At 33.3% G+C, this 24,868-nt stretch overlaps 1 protein-coding gene across 1 annotated transcript; it reads right to left on the bottom strand.

The window, feature by feature from the left end:
- Positions 1–12,226: 12,226 nt before the first annotated feature.
- LOC127701093 (60S ribosomal protein L13-like) lies at positions 12,227–23,942 on the bottom strand. Its single transcript, XM_052204902.1, has 3 exons — positions 23,681–23,942; positions 22,065–22,238; positions 12,227–12,482 (listed from the first exon to the last, which is right to left on the bottom strand). Exons 1-3 carry the CDS (start codon positions 23,924–23,926, stop codon positions 12,264–12,266), a joined length of 639 nt encoding a protein of 212 aa, XP_052060862.1. The 5' UTR covers positions 23,927–23,942; the 3' UTR covers positions 12,227–12,263.
- Positions 23,943–24,868: the final 926 nt, after the last annotated feature.

The raw sequence follows: 24,868 nt of genomic DNA, 5'->3' as shown, positions 1-24,868 counted from the left end.
CTTTAAATCTGATAAAAGATTGTGGTCATATGTTTTACGAAAACAAAGTGTTTATTCTGTAGTTCATGGAACTTTGTAGTGAAAAACTAGCACTTCAGCATGTCTGGTAGACGTAAAAAGGAAGACAAAATTTAATATTTCAGTAAAGCATGTTATATATATATATAATTTGCAAAAGCAAATTTACAGATCTAACATTGTTGGGCTGATGTTTAGACGAGTTGTATATACAGAATGTACACAGCCATGTATCACCATCACTGCTGGTGATCCGATGGAATAATCTGTTGTAGAGTTGTCACTGGTTCAGACGTACTTATATATATATATATATATATATATATATATATATATATATATATATACATAAAAAGTCTGTACATGTTCTAGAGGTATAGACTATAGACCTCTCAAAGTAATCCCTTGAAACTTTTTGATTTTATCGTGACGATATGTGCAAAGATCAATAATGATCGTGTACCATGCAGCACATATGGCGACTGTTGTGGTACCTATACGTTATACCACTGAACACCCAAAAGCAATCACATTATTACCATATCATAATCTCTTATTATTAATCTTTTAATTTTTCCGTCATGACAGTGGCCGGAGAGTTGACCATCGATCGGCTCGTCTGTGTGCATTATAATTAAATTAATAAAAAAATATTTTCTTGACAAGTATGGTAATTCAAATACACATCATATTGTAACTTAAATATCAAAGTATAACATATCATCAGTAGATTGAATGACATTGACTGGATAGGATATAAACAATAGTCACTTCACTGCACTATTGCACTATTTTGTTTGAACAATCAAAGGTATAGTGATAAACGTTGGAAGATATAGATATCAAGTTAGTATCATATGTAGGGTTTTTATTGCATTTCATGCAATCTTTACCCAAAAATCACAGGAATAGAGTAGAATTTGGAATGAATTACGTGAACTAGCTATAGGTAACCCGTAGACCATAGCTTGCACCATCTCAATGCCACCAATACCCCCCTTCCCCCCCCCCCCCCCCCCCCCCCCGACATGTGGACGTATTTTATCAAAAAAGTACAAATAAACTTTAAAGGAAAAAGTATTTGAATACAGTACTATTACATATTTTTATTACTTTTTCTTTACATATAGTTATAATGTACAAATTGAGATATTTGTAAAACAACATGTTATCAGCAAAAAAATCATTTGATAGGCATTAACAAGTTGTTTTAATCAAGATGCTCCTTTATTTAATTGACAAAATATCTATCTTTGGTTTTCTATGTTGTTTTGTGTTCTGTTGTTCGTCTTTTTCTACTTTAACCATGGCGTTGTCAGTTTATTTTCGACATATGAGTTTGAACGTTCCTTTGGTATCCTTCGCCTCTTTTATATCACGTTGATATATAATGTAATTAACTGTCCTCTGCCTTGGTAGATACAACTATATGGTTTAGAGAAGGGAATAAACTATTGAAACCATATGTGGCGATATGATACGAATGCCCCTGTCTTCAGTCCTTTCGCAAAAAGTCAGCAGTTATTCTCCCAAAAGTCGCTATGCGGAACGAAACAAACTGTATCTGCAATTATCATTCATTATACATCGAGTACAAAAAAATCATCTCGAGGTTTGTAGGAATTACTAAAAACAAATAAAATTCAAAGGTTGCAATTCTGCACAAGTCGGCCAACTGTCTCGAAACGCAAACTTCATCATTATCATCATAATACACTTTCTTATATACAAAAATCTGAGCAATATCCGGGGTAAAATTACTCAAGTTAACTTCAGACGGACGTAATGACAGACGTGAAACACTGTCTATCCTGGCCACTAAATGGTTAGTTATTAAAAGGGGAGCACATATAAAAAGAGGCAATCAAAAACCAGAAGTCAAAGAATAGAATAAAACACAGATCAAAAGCAAAACGATGGATGAGAAGACAAGTTTACTCAACACTAAACAGAAAAGTTTAGGTTGAGAAACAAGACCTCCAAAACAACACTGGTAAGTAAAGAGTCAGCAACTCCTGACTACCGCCATTTTACTCACTTCTGATAAAATATGTGAAGAGTCATCACTGATAATTATACATTAGCGTATTGATAAGTCTGGTGATTAAGGAGTTTTCTAAATTTCAAGATGCACTTTTGAAATCAGTCCATATGCAATGCCCACTTTTGTGAAACCTCTTCAAAAGAATTGGCATAGATATGGACACTTTATCCCCTTAAATGACAATCAATATACCATTAATTTTGGAGTCGATGTCATCAACCAACGGGGCATCATCTTGTACATTGATACATCACATACATCGCTGTGGTAGTACCTCAGAGTAGCTGCAAGAGTTTTGGAAATCCAGGGTCTGTTATATCCCTCAATCATTTTAAATCAAGCTACTTATTTATACATCAAGCCCAGCCAACTAGTCTTAATAGGCAAGAATAGTAGTAAAAGATACATTACATTATGTAAAATGCAAACTAAATTATGCACCGACATCAGTACTGCTCGGGGGAGTCCCATTGATTTACCAGTTTCCTCTGATTAGCTTTGCTTTCAAAATCTGCCTTTTAGGCCACACCAATTTGATTTTTAGTTCTTCGGACAAAAGCTCCAAAAAATATGGGGCGAGCTAGCGAAATTTTTTTGATTGTATTTATTTCTTGAAAATGAGTTTTGTTGAGGCGGGTGCTCTACAAGTGGAGCGAGCGGTATATATTTTTTTTAAATTGTGCGATTTAGAATATTTGTACATGTTAAAACTGGGTTACTTCAAAGAAAAAGGAAGATAAACATGCTCTTATGCATATAATTTGATGTATTTGTGCCTGTAGTACAGTCTGTACCATACCCAACTTTCTGGTTCGCTTTGGTTTAGTATAATTTTGATTATTTTCGTCAAATAAGCTTTGACTGCGTGAATTTTCATTTAAATTCATACATGTGTATATATTAAGGAAGCATATCAGATGCAGTTTAGCAAGAGGAATTATGTTAGTTAGGTAAATGAAATGTGTTGAATACAATTAAAATATGTGTATGTATTCCAAAAAAAATGCCCATGAAAAATATTAAATATCTTTTGATATAGTTGTTTTCATTATATGGTAATGATTGTTTATTGGCTGCTTGACATCCAGTTGGAACTATTTAGCCATAATAGGATCAACATAATGAGTGAGGTGAATATTTCAACAACATCCTGAGTAAGATAATCATATTGCTATGCATGCAGATCTCAATGTATTAAAACATTTAATCCCGCTGCAAATGTTTGCACCTGTCCTAAGTCAGGAATCTGATGTACAGTAGTTGTCGTCTGTTTATGTAGTTCATACGTGTTTCTCGTTTCTCGTTTTTATATAGATTAGACCGCTGGTTTTCCCGTTTGAAAGGTTTTACACTAGTAATTTTTGGAGTCCTTTATAGCTTGATGTTCGGTGTGAGCCAAGGCTCCATATTGAAGGCCGTACCTTGACCTATAATGGTTTACTTTTATAAATTGTTACTTGGATGGAGAGTTGTCTCGTTGGCACTCATACCGCATCTTCCTATATCTATTCCCTTAAAATACATTTAACCACATTCACATGCATTATTCTGACTTAGCAAAATACGTTTTCCTTTTGCCCCTGAAACCTGCAATGTATTTCAAACTGGAAGTGGTTGCACCAATAACACATCCCTAATTATTATTAGCATGCCAATCCCAATACCACCACTTTGGTCTCGAATGTTGGAACTCTTAAATTTTCCCTTACAAAAGAGTTCTGATTGCATGTCAATAGACTAACAAGGGGATATGGAGTTTTCATTAAAATAAGATAAATCTGTCATTTTTCAAAAATTCATGTGATTTAATATTAATTTCATCCAAGACAGATAGCTCTAGATATCTATGTCTGTTGTAGTCCGAGATTACTCTGACGTCCAACGGCTGTTTTGCCAGACAAGCTGGGGCCGTGGGACAACAGCCCCCCATCTTTTCTGGCAAACAGCTGTTGGACGTCGGAGTAATCTCGGACTATGTCTGTTGAAACAATGATCGGGGATGACAATGGTTCTAACAAGTACTGATGTGATCGTGGTCATCTAAAAAAAGATTTTTTATTTTTGTCTCCTAGAACAGGTAAAACGAAATGCATTTCAAATAACTGTGTGTTTAATAACTACGTGTCCTCGGCAATGATCTGACACAACTTCATGTTGGCATCCCGATTTTTGACCTTTTATTTACAACTCGATTTATCACACGTGCGTTTGAATCGCTCGGAGCAATATATGCACGAGAAAAACGTCTAAGAGAAAAAAAAATGTCAAGGATAAACTAATTTTGGAGCGGCATGCGGCCCAAAAAATGGCGGAAGCGGTAATTATTTTTTTTATTGAAAAGTCAATTTCTCCAAAACAGGAACGGGAAAATCCAAAGAACTATTAATCAAATTGGTGTGGCCTTAAATACATCTTGTAATATAATTGCGACAGAATTGACCTTTCAAGTTTACAATTTGTACTGAATATTTACCTATGAACCATGAAAATGAATTTAATAATTTTGGGTGAATTCCGTTAGAAAGATATGTACTCCTTTACACCGAATAAAGTTGACCTATTGCTTATAAATAATATCCGAGAAACGCACTAATCACGAAAAGTTGCTGTTGCCCTATGAACCATATATATAAGAAGTCAAGGTCAGATGAACCCCGCCAGACAGACATGTCTGTGCACCATACTATACATCAACAAGAGGCATGTTTTACGTTTTAGCAGAATCGCACACCTGGCAAGAATACAGCATTTTTATTATTTCTTTTTACCTTTTTCACAAGCAAAATTATTTCAGTAGCAAATTTCTTATTTTCATTAATACAGCTTTTCCAGGGCATTCAAGTTCAATCAAAGGGAATCAATTATTTTTTCTTGACAAGCACGATCACATACAAAAATGGGGTCAAATATTTTTCAATATCTTCAAAAGCCTTACTTAATTCAACTATAGCCGCCTTCTGAGATGGGGTAAAAATCATCTTTCAAATGCAATAACTTCTTCAAGTCAATTTGTGTAACCTTGACTGAAATGAAGATCTTATTGTTCTGGCGATTTTACGGTTTGAAATTTCTTCTCCATCTGTTAAAGTGTTTAAGATAACCAAAAACTTAGAAATTTGCAAAAAAATTACATTTCAGGGGCAACTACTTTAAAATGAGAATTCAGATTTTCTGATAACTCCAAAGGAATTGGAGCTTGACCTGCTAACAATTTTTTCCCATGTCAGTTTTGTTCTGTGTTATTTTTAAAAGTATAAGCCAGGAACTGAGAAATTATGCTAATAAACTGTTATCACAGAGATACGTGTCGCTTTTTTGTAATTTTGATTATGCAAATGTTGAAATTAAAATGGCAAAACTTAACAAGTTAGGCTAATACTCAAAGTCAATGAACCATGACTGAGGTACATGGCTAAACCATCTCCATGTAAATGAGATGCGCCAATGCTAATACAACTGCATACCAAATATCTTTGACTTATTATACACTGTGTATCATCGCCACCGGAAATTGGGTACTAACGAAGCGGAGAGAAATGGAAAAAAAAAGTAAACAAGGTAAGAATTCATTCAATTTAAAGCATTTCTACTGTTTGACGAGGGTACCGCTTAAGAAATGATTTTCTGATATATAATTCTTTAAATTATTAGGCCGATAAGTACAAAATTAAGACAAGATTTTGTGTTATACTCCAAAGCTTGCCACTTAGTACCTGTAAATTTCGAGGTCGATTGTCCTCTGTCGCCCCATTGGCAAGATATTCAACTGTTTTTCATTATTTACCAGACACGTTTTTAGATTATGATAGTGTGACATCATATTGACTGAAATCTGTTGTCATAAAGATGTTTTTAAAGAATATGGACCAAAACATTGTTTGTTTACTGTACGGCGAATTGCAGGACGTTGTACGGCGAATTGCAAAATAACAACTTTTGTCTGTACGGCGTCTTGCAATATATTGTAATTTAAAGATGAAATTAATCACTGTTTAGATAATATCAAGTGACGAAATTTTGGCTGTATCAAAGCTTTACCGACTTACAAATATACAAAATAAACTACTTATCAAATATTATAAAATATATGCCGTTAATTTCGTTCAGAAGTCGTCGTTGCGTACCTCTATTTGACTTTTTGTTTTTAAAGACAAAAAGTTTTTTTCAACCATATTATCCTAAATATATTCATATATCGTTATAATACTAACGACTGTTGTCTTATTTGTTGTCAGGGTGAAATTTTGTAAGTTCAATAAAAAAAAAACGACCATTCATCTTTTGTTGGCGCTGTTCTTTTTTTTTTTTTAAATATAAACAGTGGAGATGTTGTATGATTGCAAATAAGATAACTATCCACCAGGGTCAAATAAAGTGTATGTAAGCAATTATATGCTATCGTTTGGCCTTCAACAACGAAAAATCGTACCTTACAGTCGGCTATAAAAAGCCCCGACATGAAAATTGTGGAAGGATTCAACAAGAAAACTAACGGCCTAACTCATAACAAAACAATTAACGAAAAATAACAAATATGATAGAGATGAACTAACGACAACCACCAAACTACAGGCTCGTGGCTTCGGACAGACACATAAAGAATGTGCTGGGTTAAATAGATATAGGAAGATGTGGTATGAGTGCCAATGAGACAACTCGCCATCCAAGTCACAATTTATAAAAGTAAACCATTATAGGTCAAGGTACGGTCTTCAACATTGTTTATTGTTTATTTTTTAAATTTCTGAAATGAATAATTTGTTAAAAGAAAAGTGAAGAAAATACTTTGTTTTCATTGAAAATTAGGAGAAATAAATCATGAATTGTGTTTCGAATTAATTTTCTTGTTTCTTATTGAAAATAAGATTGTATTTTTTTTTTAGTTTAAGTAAATTCAATCAATCTTTTTATTTACAGGGAAAAAATAATAAAAGACTGTTGCTAAGGCTGTTTGGCCTAAACTTAAATGAGTAGATGGAGGGGTAGTGAAAAGGAGTGTATTCGTCCGAATTTTCATTGTTACAGTAGTACATTTTCATGATTACTATGTATAATATTTCTCAGTAAATTTTAATGTGATATTGTGCCAATTAAAATTATATAATTAATACAAGTAAGACTTGCATTTGCCTTAAAAGATATAGCAGTACGTGATTATTTGTTTTCAAACACACCTTCTCTGTTTTGAAACTTATAAAGGTATGGATCTCGGCCTATCTGTTTGGTTGAATATAAATGTGAATTCATAGAGTTTCAAAATCAACAGTAAGCCCTATTTTTGTGTGTGTGTAAATAATCTAATCTTTAGATAGATGCTAAAATTAAAATCATTTTTCTTAACAAGAAGAAAAAAGTGCAACTTAAGCACGCCTGAATGTAAAAAGGTGTACCCGACTTATTCGTTCACGATAAGAATTTACCGATTTCGGTATTTTAACAAAACTGTTTACGAGGGCAAATAAATAAATGAATGCTATCAAATCAAATTTAAGTGGATTTTTCCAAAAGAATTTATGAGTATGCACCATCAGGATTCAAAAATATTTCAAACTGTCCTTATTAGATGTTATTTCATTATAATTCTTTAAACTTACAAGTCGAAGATGCTAGCTTTTGTGAATTGTATTAATAAGTATATAATATTAAGATGACAACCAAAAAAAACTTCATACAAGGTCATCTTTATTCTCAAGTAGAAAGTTTATATAAATAGTTTATTTCTGTAGCCATAGCCGGATTTGTATCCCTTGTATCGGATTCTTCTTTCATTCTTTCCAAAAATGATTAATCTAAGGTTAATATTTTTTTTTAATTTAAACAGTGTTAGCCACCGAGCTTGTTCATTTCTTACTATATAGAAATGAAGTTTTTTTTTAGAAAACTAATGTTCTTTATTCTAATATATTGGCTGTATCTGCCTTTTACAAATAAGACAATAACATTAATTGAAAAAGGAGACGTGGAATGGTTTTCACTGAGAGGACTTTCAAACAAAGTCCAAATGAAATCGATTTGACCAACTATTGGTTACTATACACTTCACAATGAACAAAACCCATACCGTATCAAAATTGTCTGATTTATGACAAAATCATAAACAAATATGTCAGGCAGCAACTTACGACAGCCGCTATATTACATGTTCCTGACCAGGGACAGACACATATATATTGAGGCGGGCTTAAACATGGTTGTGAGCACTCAAACCTCCCTTAACATGGTGCCGTGGTGTAGCAATACAACATTTTGTTGTGTGCAGAGAATGATAATTCATTTATATTTCATTTTATCTGAAAGTTGAAAGAGAATTCATTCACTTAATGGTTCTAAATATTCAATGCGGAAAAATTCTCCTGCCATTACCTCCTTCCTTCCCTCCACCCACAACCCATCCCCGAAATGTTCATCACTTATATGCAAATGCTGACTAATGTTGTATGGTTAAAACATTTGGTTGAGGCAATATAAAGTTTGAGAACAGAAACGACAGCTTTAGCTATTTTTCATTTATAATAGGGCATAACTCAAGAACGGTAACAGTGACGCTACCCAATTTATAACTTGATCTGTGTTTTGAGGTGATAAGCATTTCGTGTTAGTTTTAAAACATTTGGTTAAGGCATACTAAAGTTGGAGAACGGAAACCAATTATTGGGACTTTCTGGACGGACGGGCATGGGTAACATTTAACGCTACGTCAGGGCAGAACAACAGGTCAGTAAAACAGTGACATGCCTTTCCGAAAGTTACAACATTTGCCAGCTTTTGTATATGACGTATTCATATTGTATACATCAGGTATGTAAAAGATGTATAATAGGACTGTGTTCAAGTCTTATATTGTGTATACATCTTAAATGGTGTCAAGCGAATTGTATTTTTATCAAATGCATAATTAGATATTTGAACCTAATACTTTTCTTTAAAAAGACGGCAAATAAATATTTTGAAATTAGCAAGTTGCCATACAGTTGAAAACAAGTTGCCATACAGTAAATTTGTCAACATGAGCAAGTTGCCGTACCCAAGACTTTATTTTTTATGGTCTATATTCTTTAAAAACGTTCATTTTGACAACAAATTTCAATTAATATAATGCCAAACTATAATAATCTAAAAAAGTGTCTGGAAAAATAATGAAAAACAGTTGAATATCTTGCCAATGGGGCGACAGAGGACGATCGACATCGAAATTTTCAGGTACTAAGTGGGAAGCTTTGGAGTATAACACAAAATCTTGTCTTAATTTTGTACTTATCGGCCTAATAATTTAAAGAATTATATATCAGAAAATCATTTCTTAAGCGGTACCCTCGTCAAATCAGTAGAAATGCTTTAAATTGAATGAATTCTTACCTTGTTTACTTTTTTTTTCCATTTCTCTCCGCTTCGTTAGTACCCAATTTCCGGTGGCGATGATACACAGTGTTATAAGTTGTTCCCTTTAATCAAACCTAAACACAAACATTAACCTGTAAACTATGTAAAAGTTTCAAAGTCAATGAACCATGGAAACGATACTTACAAATGTCAATAAATTTGCATACCAAATATCATTGACTTAACATTAGCAGTTCATTTTAAACTGATCTTATCACAAACGGTTCAGTTTTGGAGATATAAAGCCAAAAACTGCATTAAACCTCTCTTGTTTTATTTTTATCATCAGCGGTCATGTTTGTTAATAGATAACTAAATTAATAAACTGCTTCGCCGAGCGCAGCTGGATACGACCGCAGAGGTTCAACCATGAACAGTTGGGGCAAAAATGGACACAATATTCAAGCTTGATACAGGTCTGAATTTGGATTGTAATTAAATATTTGACACAGTATAGGTTTCTGACACAGAATAAATGTAGTCAAAGAACTTGAAATTGGTTGTGTGATTTGAATTTATATTCAATTGAAGATATTTCTTGCTGTTGTGCAATACACTGTGCTGTTGCCTAATGCTTATTAACGAATTAGCAAAATAAATTGTGACCCCCAATTTTTTTCTTTGGAAAATTGACAATTTCTTAAATCTTGAGGAAAAAAGAATTGACCCCCCTTCCAAAAAAAATATTTGAAGAGAATTTTCTTTTCAGGAAAAAAAATTGCCCCCCCCTTTCCAAAAAAAATAATTTTGAAGAAATTTTCTTTTTGTAAAATGTGGTACAAATAAAGAGACATCCATACACTTAAACACAAGTAATTGTCTGAAAACTAGAAAAATGCTTGTTTTAGACACTTTTTGGCCCCTAATTCCTGAACGGTTTGGGCAATTACCCCCGAAATGAATCCCAACCTTCTACTTGTGGTATTGAACTTTGTGGTACAAATTCAGAGCAATCAAAATACTTATACACAAGTTATTGTCCTGAAACTAGAAAAATGCTTGTTTTGGCCCCCAATTCCTAAACGGTTGGACCATCACCCCCAAAAACAATCCCAACCTTCCTTTTGTGGTATTGAACCTTTTGGTTAAATTTCATACGGATACATACACTTAAACTAAAGTTATTGTCCGGAAACCAAATGTCTTTGGACGACGCTGACGCAGACAACGTGATACCAATATACGACCGCAAAATTTTTTGCAGTCGTATAAAAATAAATGAGAATGTCCCCATGGGCCACAACTAGAGATCTGTAAAAGTGACACCACCCAAATTTGATCTGTAATTTATGGTAATAAGCATTGTGTATAAGTTTCATAAAATTTGGTTGAGACAAACTAAAGTTGCAGAACAAAAACGAAAAATTCAGCAATTTTTCCATTTATAAAGGGCACTACTCAAGATTAGTAAAAGTAATGCCACCCAAATTCGAACTTTTATTTGTGTTTTGTGGTAATAAGCATTGTGTATAAGTTTCGAACCATTTGTTTGTGGTAAACTAAAGTTAGAGAATGGAAACTTATTTTGGGACGTATGAACGGACGGACAAGGGTAACACTAATTGCCCCCTCCATCATGGAGGGGGCATAAAAAAGTTTACATTGACTGACAGATGGACGACGACTGAGGCAAGAAGCTCATGTGGCATTTTATACTAGGCAAGCTTAATAGACAGCAGGAGTTGATCACACAAAAAATACTATTGACTTGAGATAATTTTGCTTTTGTTTATATTGCTCCTCATTATTCAACTACTTGTACATCCTTGGTATTCTAAATTTTGGGTTTCATGGTTTCTGATGAAAAGCACTTGAGGCAACACATTAATGAAATTTTATCTTCATTTGCTGAAAAAATTTACCCCTGTTCTGCAAAAATGTGAAACAATTCAATATCTGGGCAGGTTTCTGTTTTTACTGATCTGGGTTGGGAATTGTAGGTAAAGATGTTAACACTAAATAGCCTAATAGGTGCCAACTTTTCCATGGCTACCAATTAAACCTTGCCATACTAGATTAATGGAGTATTAGAAAACAGACATGTCAGCAAGGGTCAGGCTTGCACATTTTGTGTGAGGCACAGAGACTGAAGCATACAAATTAAATTCATGTTCCTGGGTTGTCAATTTTCATAACTTTTGAAACATGCATCAAATCAGGATGTGTTTGCCATTGAATATCAGTTTTGTTAAAATCCAAGCACTGTGTATTTTGATTTTTGACACAGGGAACCATACTTGAATAGCAAATAATACCATATTGCTTCCTACATATTATTTTCTTAAAAATCCTAGAAAAACAGATGTTTCTCAAAATTTCTCATTTCATAACAAAATTATGTTTTTACTACAATTTTGACACCAGAGAACAATTCGGAATGCATATTATATATTTTTTTTTATACCTATATATCACTTTTGTTGAAATCAGACATGCAGACAGACAAACTATAGGGCACCCGCAGGGCCCAAATCAGTTATCAGAAACTTGAATTGACAGACATGAGAATACCTATGTACCCTTGAATTTCCTCTTTGCTGGTATGGACACATTGTCCAAAATAAGACTCAAATTTACAACTGACATTTCAAATGGCTAATACAATCTATAGTCAAGAAATAACTGATTGATGTTTGTTGCTTAAAGTCCAGTGGCAAACATTTCATGCATATTCAGGACTAGTCAAGAAATAAAATAAGACAAGTAATGACTAAACCTCATAGAGCTAGTCATTAAGGCCAGGTGATCTATAAAACAATTTTTTTTCAAATAATCAGAAGAAAATTTTCCATATTTTTTTTTTAATTTACAACAGAGTAGTTTATTTTTTAGGCTTGTTAGCCTCTTCTTCTGCCTTCTGTTTAGCCTTCTTTTCTCTGTATCCCACCAATCTAGAGGCTGCACGGGCCTGTCGGAGTGCAGTGAAAGCACTGAATTTCCTCTCTTCATCAGTGATCTTCCTTGCTTTCTCTGGTTTAGAGATATTGGTAATAGGCATCACTGCTCCCTTCAGTTGTTTAGCCATCTTTATCTCTTCAGCCTGGAAATTAAATCATTAATAAAATGCTTCGCTGGGGCGCAGCTTGATACGACCGCAGAGGTCGAACCCTGAACAGTTGGGGCAAGTATGGACACAACATTCAAGCTTGATACAGCTCTGAATTTGGATAGTTATTAAATATTTGACACAGCATAGGTTTCTGACACAGAAAGAATGTGGTCTAAGAACTTGAATTTTTTTAATTTACCTATTATGGTCCAATGTCCAAAATCAAAATACATGGTTAGATTCAGCATATCAAAGAACCCCATATATTCAATTTTTGTTAAAATCAAACAAAGTTTAATTTTGGACCCCAACTTGGACAAACTTGAAAACTGGGCCCATAATCAAAAATCGAAACACATGTTTAGATTCAGCATATCAAAGAACCCCAAGAATTCAATTTTTGCTAAAATCAAACTAAGTTTAATTTTGGACCCTTTGGACCTTAATGTAGACCAATTTAAAAAACGGGACTTAAAATTAAAAATCTAAATACACAGTTAGATTTGGAATATCAAAGAACCCCAATAATTCAATTTTTGATGAAATCAAACAAAGTTTAATTTTGGACCCTTTTGACCTCAATATGAACCAATTTGATAGCGGGGCCCACAAATAAAAAATCTTAATACATGGTTAGATTCAGCATATCAAAGAACCCCATATATTCAATTTTTGTTGAAATCAAACAAAGTTTAATTTTGGACCCCAACTTGGACCAACTTGAAAACTGGGCCCATAATCAAAAATCTAAACACATGTTTAGATTCAGCATATCAAAGAACCCCAAGAATTCAATTTTTGCTAAAATCAAACTAAGTTTAATTTTGGACCCTTTGGACCTTAATGTAGACCAATTTAAAAAAAACGGGACCCAAATTAAAAATCTAAATACACTGTTAGATTTGGAATATCAAAGAACCCCAATAATTCAATTTTTGATGAATCAAACAAAGTTTAATTTTGGACCCTTTTGACCTCAATATGAACCAATTTGATAACGGGGTCCACAAATAAAAAATCTAAATACATGGTTAGATTCAGCATATCAAAGAACCCCATATATTCAATTTTTGTTGAAATCAAACAAAGTTTAATTTTGGACCCTCTGGACCTTAATGTAGACCAATTTAAAAAACGGGACTTAAAATTAAAAATCTAAATACACAGTTAGATTTGGAATATCAAAGAACCCCAATTATTCAATTTTTGATGAAATCAAACAAAGTTTAATTTTGGACCCTTTTGACCTCAATATGAACCAATTTGATAGCGGGGCCCACAAATAAAAAATCTAAATACATGGTTAGATTCAGCATATCAAAGAACCTCATATATTCAATTTTTGTTGAAATCAAACAAAGTTTAATTTTGGACCCCAACTTGGACCAACTTGAAAACTGGGCCCATAATCAAAAATCTAAACACATGTTTAGATTCAGCATATCAAAGAACCCCAAGAATTCAATTTTTGCTAAAATCAAACTTAGTTTAATTTTGGACCCTTTGGACCTTAATGTAGACCAATTTAAAAAACGGGACCCAAATTAAAAATCTAAATACACGGTTAGATTTGGAATATCAAAGAACCCCAATAATTCAATTTTTGATGAAATCAAACAAAGTTTAATTTTGGACCCTTTTGACCTCAATATGAACCAATTTGATAACGGGGTCCACAAATAAAAAATCTAAATACATGGTTAGATTCAGCATATCAAAGAACCCCATATATTCAATTTTTGTTGAAATCAAACAAAGTTTAATTTTGGACCCCAATTTGGACCAACTTGAAAACTGGGCCAAAAATCAAAAATCTTAATACATGTTTAGATTCAGCATATCAAAGAACCCCAAGAATTCAATTTTTGCTAAAATCAAACAAAGTTTAATTTTGGACCCTTTGGACCTTAATGTAGACCAATTTGAAAACTGGACCCAAAATTAAAAATCTAAATACACTGTTAGATTCGGCATAACAAATAAATAAATGTGATCAAAGATTTTACAAATCTAATGCGCCATACTGTGCAATTAAAGATTACTTCTTGAAATTTTTCAATATTTGAAATTTGAAAAAAAAATAATATTTGAAGAATAATTCTTTTTAATTTCTGAAATCTGAAATGAGAAAAAATTGACCCCCCACAATTTCTTTTTACCCCCCCCCCCCCTCCCCTTTTTCCCCCAAAAAATTCTTTCCCTCAGATATGGTCATAATCTCAATTCAAATTTCCAATGGAGTTGGCAACCATAATTACCCATTTAAATTTACCATAGTGCTAACTTAATCTATTTTATAATAGAATTAAAAATATAATGTCAAATCTTTCATATTGATTTTTTTGTAAAAAAAAAAGATGCAACATTTGCAGATATTTTTACTGGTCTTCCTTTATAAATATGCATTTCTTTAAACATAATTTAAAAGCAGTGTAAGGGAAGTAACCAAAACGTTGTATTTGGATTACCTCCCTTACACTGTTTTAAATTATCTTTATTGTTCATTAACCATTACTTTATACATAATTTAAAAGCAGTGTAAGGGAGATAATTTCAATGATGTATTTGATTTATCTCCCTTACACTGCTTTAAATTATGTTTTGTACTAAAGTATTTGTCCATTAACCAGGACAACCTTGTTTTTCCCCCTTTTTTGCCCCTAATTCCTAAACGGTTTGAGCCATAACCCCCAAAGCAAATCCTAACCATCCCTTTGTGGTATGGAAACTTGTAGTATAATTTCAGAGAGATCCATACACCGTTCCACAGTTATTGTCTGGAAACTAGAAAATGCTTATTTTTGGCCCCTTTTTGGCCCCTAATTCCTTAACTATTGGTACCATAACCCCCAAAATCAATCCCAACCTTCCTTTTGTGGTATTTAACCTTATGGTCAAATTTCAAAAAGATCCATTCACTTAAACTAAAGTTAGAGTGCGAAAACCAATGAGTATTCGGACGACGACGCCGGACGACGACGCCGGACGACGACGACGCCGGACGACGACGCCAACGTCATACCAATATACGACCACAAAATTTTTTTGCGGTCGTATAAAAACTGTTATTACTGAACATATAAACATTGCAATTCAATTTTTTTAATTCTTTTTGTTTCGTTCAGCAAGCAGATATTTACATTCATTTTAGTAGACCAGGTGATCGCTCCATACTTAAATATTTAGTATATATAAAAAATAAAATGGATCAGAGACTCAAATTGCAAAGAATGTTTCTTAATCAATGCAGACTGTCTAATCTGGATATTTAAATATAGGGAACTATGAAATGTAAAAATGGGGGGAAATCTTCAAACAACTCCATAATGGAGGGTGCACAACCTCAATAGGTTTGCCAATTATCGTGAAATTCCAAAGATATGTGTAATATAAAAATAAGGAGATGTGGCATGATTACCAATGAGACAACTATCCAACAAAGTTCAAATGAAGTGGAGGCAACCATACGGCCTTCCACAATGAGAAAACTCCATATTGTATAGTCGGCTATAAAAGGCCCCAACATGAAAAGTGTGAAACAATACAATAGAGAAAAGTAACGGTCTAATTCATAACAAAACAATTTTCGAAAAACAAATAGAACAAAGAAAACTTATGGTCTAATTCATAACAAAACAATTTATTAATAAAATGCTCCGCTGGGGCGCAGCTTGATACGACCGCAGAGGTCGAACCCTGAACAGTTGGGGCAAGTATGGACACAACATTCAAGCTTGATACAGCACTGAATTTGGATTGTAATTAAATATTTGACACAGCATAGGTTTCTGACACAGAATGAAAGTGGTCTAAGAACTTAAAATTTTTTAATTTACCTATTCAAACCATATCATTATTATTTGCTTTTATATATAAATCAGAAATAACCAATTTAAAATGGAAAATTTTAAAGAAAAAAAAGGAAAAAAAAATTCCCCCCCCCCCCATATTTTTTGAACCCCCTTATGATTCATCACCCCCAAACTCAATCCCAGCCTTCCCTTTGTGGTATGGTACCTTGCAGTACAATTGCAGTGATATCCATATACTTGAACACAAGTTATTGTCTGGAAACTAGAAAAATGCTTGTTTTTTGGCCCCAAATTCCTAAACGTTAAGGGCAATCATCCCCAAACTCAAACCTTGCTTTCCCTTTGTGATATGGAACCTTGTAGTACAATTTCATAAAGATCCATACACTAACACACAAGTTATTGTCCTGAAACTAGAAAAATGTTTGTTTTTTTGCCCTTTTATGGCCCCTTATTACTAAAATTTTGAGGGAATTACCCCCAAAATCAATCCCAGCCTTCCCTTTGTGGTATGGTACCTTGCAGTACAATTTCAGAGAGATCCATACACTTGAACACAAGTTATTGTCTGGAAACTAGAAAAGTGCTTATTTTTGGCCCCTTATTCCTAAACTTTTTGGGCAATTACCCCCAAACTCAATTCCAGCTTTCCCTTTGTGATATGGAACCTTGTAGTACAATTTCATAAAGATCCATACACTTACACACAAGTTATTGTCATGAAACTAGAATAATGCTTGTTTTTTGCCCCTTTTTGACCCCTTATTCCTAAAATTTGGAGGCAATTACCCCAAAATCAATCCCAGCATTCCCTTTGTGATATGGAACCTTGTGATACAATGTCAGAGAGATCCATAGACTTACACACAAGTTATTGTCATGAAACTAGAAAAATGCTTGTTTTTTGCCCCTTTTTGGCCCCTAATTCCTAAAATTTAGAGGCAATTACCCCCAAAATCAATCCCAGCATTCCCTTTGTGATATGGAACCTTGTGGTACAATGTCAGAGAGATCCATACACTTACACACAAGTTATGTCTGGAAGTTACAAAAATGCTTATTTTTGGCCCCTAATTCCTTAACTGTTGGTACCATAACCCCCAAAATCAATCCCCACCTTCCTTTCGTGGTATTGAACCTTATGGTAAAATTTCATTGAGATCCATTCACTTAAACTAAAGTTAGAGTGCGAAAACTAATGTGTCTTCGGACGACGACGACGCCAACGTCATACCAATATACGACCACAAAAATTTTTTTGCTGTCATATAAAAACAAACATGACAGAAATGAACCGACGACAACTAATGAACTACAGCCTCATAAAGTATGTGGCGGGTTAAAGATGTTTGTGAGTGCTCAACCCTCCTTAAAACAATATTTGTTGCCATCTTTTGAAAAATTGACTGTTTAAAGGATCTTTGTTGAAAATGTAGTAGGAGTACACTATCCCCCATCCACCCCCTGCATAAAATCAACCTGCCCGACACCACCATCCTACAATCTGGTTTTGGACAAAAATAAATAAAAGAATAAAATGGCAAGGTTGCACAAATCCATGTCAGTTTCCCTTATTATCATATTGATTTTTTATAGTTATATTGTTTGTTGTGCTGTATAATCGTGTCATGACATATAGCGCATAATTTGGATAATTATAAGTGTTGAAATAAGGCTTAAAAAATTTACGTCATGTTTTTTTGATTTACAAAAGCAAAATATTCAAAACTAACGGAGATCAAACAAGCAAAGCTGTTTAAATCAATTTGCTTTCTTGTTTTACAATTAGTACATTCACTCAGTGTTTTTTAATAATTCCAAGCTAACTAGTTTACATTTACAAAGTTGTTACTTTTATAACTAGATATCATTGAGATGGGAGCCATCTCTGTGGGCCCCGCTGTGAATAATGTGTGGTAAAAAATTTGTATCTTTATCATTGGACATGGGGTTGTCAACTGAAACCAAAGTTTATGACCTTGACCTTTGACCTAGGAAGTTGTACATAAATTATGACTCACCCTCTGGTGTTGGTTTATATACATGTCAAGTATAAACTTTGAAATCATAACGGTTCTCAAGATATAGAGCGGACATGATCTTTACCATAGGACATGGGGTTGTCAACTAAAAAGTTTGTGACCTTGACCTTTGACCTAGGGAGTTGTACATACATTATGACGAACCCTCTGGTGTTGGTTTATATACATGTCAAGTATAAACTTTGAAATCATAACAGTTCTCAAGATATAGAGCGGACATGATCTTTACCATAGAACATGGGGTTGTCAACTAAAACCAAAGTTTTTGACCTTGACCTTTGACCTAGGAAGTTGTACATATATTATGACACACCCTCTGGTGTTGGTTAATATACATGTCAAGTATAAACTTTGAAATCATAACGGTTCTCTAGATATAGAGCGAACACAATTTGTTACGGACGGACAGACTGATCACTATAGGGTGTCCGCCATTCGGCAGGGCCCTAATCAAACCACCTGAGCTAATTATTTAGACAACCATGGTCATCAAACACCTAATTATAATACCGAACTTACATTGTAAACATCAATCAACAGTCATTAAACTGCAGCTATGTTTGTTGACTGACCAGAACAAATAACAAAACTTTATACAAGATACCCTAAGGATCATTCACCCCAAGTTTGGTTGAAATTGGTTCAGTGGGTTTAGAGACAAAGATCTTTGAAAAAGATAACAATGGAAGCAATGTGATGACAAAGTTTTTAAAAAGCAAAATCTTGTAAAAAAACCCACTTATTTTGCTTGGCCTTTTGTACTTTAGGCAGTCTGATTGAAATTTTTCAGTCAGTTGTCACTCATGAAATTTTATACACGTGACATTTAAGTTTACAATAGGTCAAAATTCTGTTTAATATTCCTATTTTCCAAAGAGCTGTATATAGATGAACATACATTACGTTTTGACTACTGTCCAAGGGAGATAACTATGACAAAATTTGAGCTATAACTTTGTCAACTTTTATTATTCATAAGTAATTAACACATATATAATAGTGTCTTTAAAGAAGGGTTAATCTTCTAGTTTATCATACATATCTTCAATAGCTCATAAAAAGGTCACTTCCAAAATTTAAGCAGATTCTAGATTTTTTTCTTACAGTTTTGAGACCAAAATAATGCCAATGCTAAATATAAAGTAAAAGTCTGAGTCAGCCTTTTCCCGCCTTTTGGAAAAAAAATCAAATATCTTAAAAAGGAGTTCCATAACCAACCAATATTTTAGCTTATTTTGTTCCTTAACTAATGTTCTTCTGACTTATAGTATCAATTTTAAATTCCAGTTTTTTCAAAGTGTCTTCAAAGAAGGGTAAATCTGGTAGTTTGTGATACAAAGTGTCTTTCAGGAAGGTTTAATCTTCTAGTGTATAATATAAAGTGTCTTTAAGGAAGGGTTGATCTTCTAGTTTATAAAACAAAGTATCTTTAAGGAAGGTTTAATCTTCAGGTTTATAATAGTGTCTCCGGGATTCTCCATGGATGAAAATTCAATCTTGGAGGAACTTTCACCAAGACAACATCCTATGATTCGTAATCAAACTTATTTCGTTCCCACATTTTATTGCAAGAAATAGTTGATAAACTGTCAATTATTTTATTAATTCTATTATAGAATAAAATTTTTTATCAATATCACCTGTTCTTTAAGTTATTTCTACTCTATTGAGAGTACACAGAGTGCTCATTAAACTTTAAAGTACATTATAAACCAACAGTGTTCCAGCTAGGATTTCAAAAGGGCAGGGTGCCAATCCTGAAAAAGGGCATTTAACGCGTGATATGATAATATGAAAAGGGCATGTTTTAATAAAGATTATAATCAAACATTGTTTGTTCATTGAATCACTGGTTATAAATATACAAGAACAACATCATTAGCCCAGAGAAAAACTATCTTTCTACTTTTTAGGCTGAAAACTTATCAAGCAGCTTGTGACACAAGTTTTAAATCATTGCTTGGCACAGTTAAGCTTTATATGCAGTATTTTTTGAAAAATGTCCTGCTTCATTCTGTTTCTATGGTCTGACACACTTTACATGTTTCACCTTTCTACCTTTTCTGTGCTTAATGGCAATACAGCACAAAACAGCTGTAAATGCACAATGTTAGGATATAATGAACAGTGAAAATTTGGATTGAAAATAAAATGCTAATTGTGCCCAAGTTGTATGAACTTTTCTTCAAGTTCAAAGACAAATGCCGACTGACCGATTCTATTTGAATGAATTACTGTTGATGATCATTAAATGACCCATCCGATAAACGGATTACCTATAACAACAGATTATGACACCTGTTGTAACCGTTGATTAGCTTGGGGTCGTAAACAAAGTCATATACTTGTCGCCAGGTAAATTTTCGTAATTGGCTGATCATATCAATACGAACAAAATAATATACCAATCGATCTTCAAAAAAGGCAGGGCGCCCTGCAAACTGTAAAAAGGGCACAGGGCGGCTCTCAGGAAAGGGCGGGCGGACCGCCCTGTGAAAACGACCTAGCTGGAACACTGACCAATGGTCAATAGATTTTTCCTCGCTATTTTGGTCTAGTTGTTGGGGCTTAAGAAATTTGGATATTTTTAAAATTCTTAAGGATTTTCAATTCTCAAATTGGAAATGCCATTGAAAAAGACCAAGCATATTTCGATGCTGAGAAAAAAAAAACCGAATGTATAAAATATGTATGATTTTTGAATAACGATACCAAATTTCTTCCATTATCAAATAGCAGTTAATATTCAACTTGTAAAAACTCTTTCCTTCCTTATTGAATTTAAAAAGTTAATTTTTTTAATCTTAATTGCCACTAGCATTTGCTGATAGGTAAATAAATTAGGCAGTTAATAGTCTGAACTTGATCAGTGTATTGTCCTATCGCCAGTATCTTACTGTACAAGGGATTAGAGATCATTGGCCCGATACCAGGGCATTAAAACAGTAATAAGGAGGACCCTTTGCATTATAATACAAGAGGGTTTGTGCAATTACAGGCAATCGATTTTTTCGATTTTTATTGCAAACAATTAAGGTGGCAGCCAGCAAATCCAAATCCAATTTTGACTTCACCTGTCAACCATGGCGGGTTCATGGAGATTATGTGATGATGGCATAAGATAACTTAATGATGGCAGTGTGCCATAATAAAACTTATCCCTGAAGTCTTTAAGGAAGGATTAATCTTTTAGTTTATAATGCATATTGACAATAAATAACAAGTGACCAATAGCAAAAATATCCTGGTGGTGACAGACTTGCAATACAAATTATACCGAACAACATATAGCACAAATACCCTGATGGTGACAGACTTGCAATACAAATTATACTGAACAACGGATAGCACAAACACCCTGATGGTGACAGATTTGCAATACAAATTCTACAGAACAACGGATAGCACAAACACCCTGATGGTGACAGATTTGCAATACAAATTCTACAGAACAACGGATAGCACAAATATCCTGATGGTGAGAGACTTGCAATACAAATTCTACAGAACAACGGATAGCACAAATATCCTGATGGTGACAGACTTGCAATACAAATTCTACAGAACAACGGATAGCACAAATACCCTGATGGTGACAGACTTGCAATACAAATTCTACAGAACAACATATAGCACAAATACCCTGATGGTGACAGACTTGCAATACAAATTATACCAAACAATGGATAGCACAAATATCCTGATGGTGAAAGACTTACTGTGGCATCACCCTTCCTTGGTCTGCTCATCTTCTTAGGGAACAAAATCAATTTAGATTTGTATTCCTTCAGTCGCTGTGTATTCTGCTGTAAAGACTCAATACATTTGTTCTTTCTTCTGTAATCAACAGCAATACCAATACTCAAGGCTTGTCTCTTATTGATTCCAGCAGACTGTAAAATATCATAAAATATTTTTCTGGATTTTGTATTGACTTGGACTTAAATAAAAGTAAACAAAACAACTGATATATACATGTTAATATTGAAACATAAAATTTATAAATATTTCAATGGTTTTGTAATCAAAATCATGTGCTGAAACATCTTGTGATTATCTCCCTTAGGACAATCTCCCTGTACATTTTAAGGTTATTGTTATATAGTTAAAGCAAAATTGGTCAGAATAAAATCTTTAAAATATTTGCTCTTCTTGAGCAGTTATGACTTCAAAACTACTAAATTTCAGTCATATATATATATATATATATATATATATATATATATATATATATATATAATTGATGGAAATGTTTCACTGTCTTTTTTCTAGAGATTATTTTTCAGTTTGTATAATTCAAATTACCAGCTGTCAAATGACTGGTGATTGATTGTTGTTTCTTTAATGTTCAAAGAAGAATATTTTAAATATATTCAGGACAAGAACAAAATAATAAAGACCATTTAAGTCTGTTCTTCTATATTCAAGATTATATTGATTGTTGTTTGCTCGAAGTCCAGTATCAAAATAATTTATTTATAGTTTTAGCATCATGTTCATATGAAACAAGTTTCTGGGGATTATAATGTTAAGGAAAATATTGAACCAATGCATTCATATAAACTAAACCAAGTCCTATGTGCACATTTTTTAAAAACAGTTATTCCGTAACCATATAATGTTAATAGACAAAAAAATATTTCAGTTTGTGATTGTTGATCAAAGTTTTTGGCTGCTAATTCAGAAAAATGGAGCACATAAAATATATGTGAGATGATAGAGCAATGTTGAGGTGTGTTTTTTTTTTATATTTTCCATGTGTTCCCATTTGTTTATCAAACTTTTTCATGACCTTGTTAGTTTGGGTTCATTTTAAGGATTTCTTTCAGAATTTGTAAATACTATATCCCTTCCCCATTCGTTTACTTTTTCCGAATTAAAATACTTTCCCTTTGCACTTGTGCTGTGTGATTGCATGATTTCTTAGGAATGGTGTCATGGTTTAGGTCAGCTGTCAGAGAATTAAGAAAACAGGATCAATAATTCAAGACTAAAACATTTCTGAAGATTTTAGTAAATATAGGATTTTTTTTTAAATAAAAGTCTTCCTACCCTTGTGTTATCGTAAAACTTAGCCATTCAAGAATATAAAACATATTCACCTTTTTTTTTATCAAATTAGAAGGGTCTTATGGCTTTAATCATGTTAATCTGAGGCTAAAATTCTAGAATGTGATGCTATCTGAAATGATTATTTTATAGATGATGTAATACCATACTTTCACATAATACAGATAATAACAAATATATACAAAAACATTTCAAGTTTCAGTTTCCTTCTGTTTGATAGTGTTCTATATAATGAAACATTTGTTACCCCTGTTAACAAAAATACCTTCAATTCTTCAAGGGTGAAACCCTTTCCTGATCTGAGTTTAGTGTTGTATTTTACTGTTGGACAACGAACAATGGGTCTAAGCTGACCAGCAACTGGACGAGGAGCAATCTTCAAAGCTTTTTGAACTCTGGTCCTATGCCTCCTCTTTTTTCTCATGGGCTGGTTGAACCAAGTCTTGACATATCTCTGCCAGTCTTTTCGGAAATGCCCATTTGGGATAATGTTGTTTCTTTTGGGGGCCATTATTTAACTGCAAAACAAATTCATAAATTAGATTCAAAGTTAATTATCTTTCATTTATTTAGTATATGCATACCATAAGTTCAGGCAAGTTTCTCACTAACGATAATTCTAAGGTGAGTAGTAGAACTCATCACTTTACATACAGAATGAATCATATTACCCTGATACTCAAGAATATGGAAATGAAGAGTCAAATGATGTTATCAAAGGCTACTTAATTTGAAAAAAGTCAAAAGGGATCATTTGTCAAAGTTTATTTTGTCAGTCAGATTTGTTTTAACACGATACTTGGACGATATTTGGCATTAGAATAGAGAATGGAAATTTGGAATGTGTCAAAGAGACAACAACCCAACTAAAGAGTAGAAACAGCCAAAGGCCCTAGCAAAATAGATTTTGGGGCCCACAGTAAATCTTAATAGTCCACAAAATTAGAGCTGAGGACAGGGGTCTCTTGAAATATTTACTTTCATTTTGAAGTGATGTGTCACATGTTATGAAATGTAGTGTAATGACAATAAAGATTTGAATTGAATTGAATTATATAAAAGATATTTAAGTTTTACAAATGTAAGCAACTAATGTCAATAAATTAAAACAATGCATTTGCATTAATATATATATATATATATACATTTAACTAAGGGGATCCAACCAAATGTCTGTTAAAGCGTATGGAATGCATATTTTTCACTTTTGTAATCATTATTCTTGTCAGTTGTGTCAATCGTGTGTCTGTAGTTATCATCGTTAGAATATGGATTTCGTTCATACATGTAGTTGGTCTGTGTCTGATCCGCGTTTGTATACATTTCAATGGCAGACGAAGGAAAATTTACAAAAATAGCCTAAATGATGTTTGACAAGCTATTTGGAAAGGAATATTATAAAGCATCTGATAAGAATTTAACCCCAGGAGTCATGTATCAGACAAAAACATTT

Source organism: Mytilus californianus, unplaced genomic scaffold (genome assembly GCF_021869535.1).
Source record: "Mytilus californianus isolate M0D057914Y unplaced genomic scaffold, xbMytCali1.0.p SCAF_5, whole genome shotgun sequence".
NCBI classification, from domain to species: Eukaryota; Metazoa; Mollusca; class Bivalvia; order Mytilida; family Mytilidae; genus Mytilus; species Mytilus californianus.
Note: the sequence above shows the minus strand (reverse complement) of the source record. Positions and strands in the feature narration are given on the sequence as shown.

Bases quoted from the DNA above. Each gene is read 5' to 3' on its own strand.
- LOC127701093 (XM_052204902.1), bottom strand. From the start codon at position 23,926: ATGGCCCCCAAAAGAAACAACATTATCCCAAATGGGCATTTCCGAAAA. The intron at 22,239-23,680 runs GTATTTTTGTTA...GATATTTTACAG, and splicing joins TCACCCTTGAAGAATTGAAG to TCTGCTGGAATCAATAAGAG. The intron at 12,483-22,064 runs GTAAGTCTTTCA...TTTAATTTCCAG, and splicing joins CAAGGAAGGGTGATGCCACA to GCTGAAGAGATAAAGATGGC.